General features: G+C 31.2%; 1 protein-coding gene across 1 annotated transcript; it reads left to right on the top strand.

The window, feature by feature from the left end:
- Positions 1 to 1,085: 1,085 nt before the first annotated feature.
- On the top strand, positions 1,086 to 2,947 carry LOC108330906 (adenine/guanine permease AZG2). The gene has a single exon (XM_017565500.2). The coding sequence runs from the start codon at positions 1,178 to 1,180 to the stop codon at positions 2,777 to 2,779; it is 1,602 nt and encodes a 533-aa protein (XP_017420989.1). The 5' UTR covers positions 1,086 to 1,177; the 3' UTR covers positions 2,780 to 2,947.
- The last annotated feature ends 2,021 nt before the right edge of the window (positions 2,948 to 4,968 follow it).

Genomic DNA, 4,968 nt, shown 5'->3' with positions numbered 1-4,968 from the left:
TTTATTAAAAGGATTGTTTGATTTATTAGTCTTGAACATTTAAATAATAGAAAAAATGAAGTTATGAAATCTTAATTTATCAAATATTATTTTCATATGTATTTACGTGGTTGATTTGGTTTTTATTTTAGTACTTAATTTATAAAATAAAGGATGCTATTTATTATAAAAATAATTAAGATTCAAAAACTTTTATATTTTGTTGTTCCACTTCATGATGTTTTGTTTTGTAAAATCAAACTATAATATCACCCTACTTGATGACACTGATTTAATTAAAAAATATAATGATTTAAAACCTTTAATAAGAAAATTTGGAGAAAGAAAATAACAATTACGTCATCCACCCTTAGTAAGATTGAATGAGAAAAATTCAATTGACAAATAAAAATACTCAAATTTATTATATAATTAAACTAAATATTAATAACAAATTATTACATCAATATACATTAATTAATCCCGTGTATTATTATATTACTAATATAAAAATGAAAAAAGGAAAAATAATAAAAATAATTCTACCACTCTACTAAAAATAAGAATATATGGCATTTTAGGAGACAAATCACGTTCTTTTTATTTTATTAATAAATGTATAACTTTTATTCTTTTTCTTCTCTGCAAATTAAATATATAACATAATAATATACATTTTATTTAAATACAAAGAAAAAATTAAAATTAATAAAAGAGTTAGCATAATAAAAGAAGAGGGTGCAGATTTCCCAGAAACATTAGAATAGTGATGGTTTGACACTTTATATATTGTAAAAGGAAAAAAGTTATGAAAAATAAATTTTTGTATTTGTAAAATAAAAAGAAAAAGAAAAAAGAGTAATGAGGAATTAAATGAATATAATGTGTATGTTTACTCTTTTAAAGCAAAATGAATGACATGCGTGCATGTAAGGTACACGTTTCTGTATGTCCTATAAAATTCATGAGAAAGAAAAGAAAACTCCAAATATAATTTATTTATCTCCCTTAAACGTTATTCTTAATTCATAAAAGAAAACAAGTTGGCATGGTGCACAGATATTTTAAACCAAAAGAACAAACCATATAAAGAAGTAGCCATGATGAAACCAACCACCAAACAAAGTTTCACACTTTCTTCTTCTTCTTCTTCTTCTCCATTTCATTTGCTTATTTCCACGTTAACATCACTCTAAACATGGGAAGAGATCTCTCTCAAACTTCAAAACTCAGAGCCTTCACAAACTCCTTCTCCCATATGGAGAAAGCCCTAAACGAGGCCGTTTCCAAGAGCTTTCTGGGCTCCTACTTCAAGTTGGAACAGAGGAAAAGTTGCTTCACGAGGGAGCTTCGTGCTGCCATCGCAACTTTTCTTACCATGGCTTACATCATCACCGTCAACGCCACCATCATCGGTGCCTCCGGCGGAACATGCTCCGTCGCCGACTGCTCCTCTCCGGCGGGCCCGGACTGCAGGGTGAAGCCCAACGTTGGGTACGAGAGTTGTCTTGCCAAGACCAAGAGTGACTTGGTTGTGGCCACTGCCGTTTCTGCTCTTGTTGGTTCTGTTGCCATGGGCCTGTTGGCTAACCTTCCTTTGGGCCTGGCTCCGGCCATGGGGCCCAATGCTTACTTGACTTTTAATTTGGTTGGTTTTCATGGAACCGGGTCAATGTCGTATCAAACTGCGTTGGCTGTGGTTTTGGTTGAGGGTTGTGCTTTTCTGTTTATATCTGCTGTTGGGTTGAGGGGGAAGCTTGCCAAGCTCATCCCTCATTCAGTGAGGCTCGGCTGTGCAGCTGGGATTGGGCTTTTCATCGCCTTTACGGGCCTGCAGTCAAGCCTTGGCGTTGGGCTTATTGGGCCCGACCCTTCCAACCTGGTTACCATCACGGCCTGCAAGATCGTAGACCCAGAAACCGGGGCTTGCTTGGGTGGGAAACTGCAAAGCCCAAAGTTCTGGCTGGGCATGGTTGGCCTCCTGATTACGAGCTATGGACTGATGAAGAATATCAAGGGAAGCATGATCTATGGCATTGTTTTTGTGACGCTTGTGTCTTGGTTTAGGCACACAGAAGTTACTTATTTTCCTGACACCCCAGTTGGTGATGAAAGTTATGAGTATTTCAAGCAAGTGGTTGGTTTTCACAAGATTGAATCCACTGCTGGAATGATAAGGTTTAGTGATTTTAACGAAAAGGGAGTTTGGGTGGCTTTGGCTACTTTGTTCTACGTTGATGTGCTTGCGATCACTGGGACTATGTACACGATGGCAGAGATTGGTGGGTTTTTGGATGAAAAGGGGCATTTTGAAGGTGAGTACGTGGCTTACATGGTTGATGCAGGAAGCACGATCGTGGGTTCTGCATTGGGTGTGTCAAGCACAGCAACATTTGTGGAATCATCGGCTGGTTTGAGAGAAGGGGGTCGAACTGGACTAACAGCAGTTTTGGTTGGGTTCTTCTTCTTCTTGTCACTGTTTTTTACTCCTCTCTTGTCTAGTGTTCCTCCTTGGGCTATAGGACCTTCACTTGTGATGGTTGGAGTGATGATGATGAAGGTGGTGAAGGACATAGATTGGAACAACACCAAGGATGCTGTGCCTGCTTTTGCCACAATGCTCCTCATGCCTCTCACATATTCCATAGCAAATGGGATCATTGCTGGGATTGGACTCTACATTGCTCTCAGCCTCTATGATTATGCTGCAAGCATTGTACATTGGTTGAGGAAGATGAGGAGAATGGTGGCCAAGGAACAAAACCAAGTTTCTGCTACTGCAGCAGTGGAAATAGTATGAGATGCTTATTATTACACCTTCTTGTTTATTATAGACTTTGGATAACATAGATATTAGATATTGAGTGTCATGCTACGTATATTTTAGCGCACAAGTAGCCTCATGAGTAGGAACTTATGCTCTGTTTTGTATTTATTTAAGTTCAAGAGTAAAATTTCTCGGTTCATATCTGCCTTGATCAGTATATTCTATTCACCATTTCTCTCTCTCTCTTTTTCATATATATACTTTTTATATATTTTAAGGTAGATTTCGACCTAATAAGTTTTTTTTTTTTTCTAGATTTAAGTAATGTAAAACCATAGATTTTTGTTGGAGGGTTGTTTTTTTCTTTTTGCTCGTTCTCTGCGTTATATGACAGTAGTGAATAAGTGAACCACCCTTCCTCTTAGTAAATTTTGGGAGAGATTTTAAATTCTTCATATACTAATAATTAATCAATAGATTTTGTGGTTTTAATTTCTTCAAATAAACTTATATACAATTTACCTTAAAAAACATATGTGATATTTTTCGGTCAAACTGTAACAAGATTCAATTAATGAACGAGCGTAAATTCTTCTAAAACATACATTATTGAAAATTATCAGAGCTTTCTATACTGTTTATATTTCTTAAAATAAAATGACAAATAATAAATATTTGAAATGAGTATTTTTTTTTTTTTATGAAATATAGGAAGTAGAGAAAGCTTTAACAATTATAGTTAAAAAGTAAGCAATATTTGCAACTTTCTTCTTTTCATTTTTGCAATGAAATAAATAAATAAATATTATATATATATATATATAATAAGAAGACAAAATATTTTAGAACCTTATACCATCGTTAATAAAAAAAATTAACTATACAATAACTTTTAATTTACATTAATATATAATTAAATTATTTACATGGATACTATTTGTATATAATTTATACATAATTTTAAAATGTTTTTAGAATTTATTTCAATGCATAGACTTAACGAAACACTATAAATTAAACATGAACTTAATAATAATTAAAATAATCATTTAAAATATTCAATAAGTATTTTACATAAATAAATAATTACTAATATTAAATGTTTTACATAAATAAATAAATATTGATTACGAGAAACACTTTATACCTTATAATAACCTTTTCTTTTAGGTGAGGAACTGATATTGAAAAATAATTTTTTATTTACAAGTTTGACCCATTTATTATACAAATAGATTAGTGTACAATCAATTTAAATGTTAAATTTTAGTGCCCAACTCAATACTTACATTATATTATAACTAATTTATATTATCATTTAAATAGTTATCATTTCTCTCATATACAAAATTTAATAACTTTTCAAATACAAGAAAAAATATTTATTACTAGATAATTATACAATACTAATGCAAATATATGAATTAAAACAACACAAATTACACTTCCAATGAAAATGTAGCATGCTGATACAATAACATTTTTTAAATATTAACAAAGCATGAATTATGGTTAAGATAAAATCATAACATATACGATTCTTTAATGTGAGACAATCATACTTTAAACTATGACTTTTATAGGGAATTGTAGCTTAGAATGATATATGCTAGAATTTTATCTTAATCGTAATTTATATTTCTTTGAATAAAGTTATTTTTTATTAAATATAGTGAAATTAATCTTTCTTTAAGTAAAAATACATACATAGAAAATATAGAATAAGTCCAAAATATAAACTAAAGAATAATAACAAAGTAACAAAAGATAAGTAACTAAAGATAAAGGATAAATATAATATGTTTAATAACTTAAGATATCTAAGACTCTCCTCAAGCTGGTTCATATAAATTGTATGTAGCAGGTTTGTTACAAATATAATTCTCGGTTTCGTAAAGATTTAGTAAAAATATTTGTTAACTGATCACTTGAATTAACGAACTTAGTCTTGATATCTCTAGATACAATATTTTCTTGAATAAAATGACAATCAATCTCAATGTATTTGGTCCTCTCATCAAATACAATATTATAGCTAATATGAAAAGTAGTTTGATTGTCGCATATAAGTGTTATTTAAGTGGCATTTCTAAATTGTAGCTCTCTAAACAATTGCTTAAGCCAAACAAGTTCACAAGTGGCTAAGGTCATAATTCTATATTCTACTTTTGCACTAGATCTTGTCACAACATTATTTCTTGCTTTTCCAAGAAATCAAGTTA

Source organism: Vigna angularis, chromosome 4, assembly GCF_016808095.1.
Source record: "Vigna angularis cultivar LongXiaoDou No.4 chromosome 4, ASM1680809v1, whole genome shotgun sequence".
Taxonomy (NCBI): domain Eukaryota; kingdom Viridiplantae; phylum Streptophyta; class Magnoliopsida; order Fabales; family Fabaceae; genus Vigna; species Vigna angularis.
This window is presented reverse-complemented; position numbering and strand designations above follow the sequence as displayed.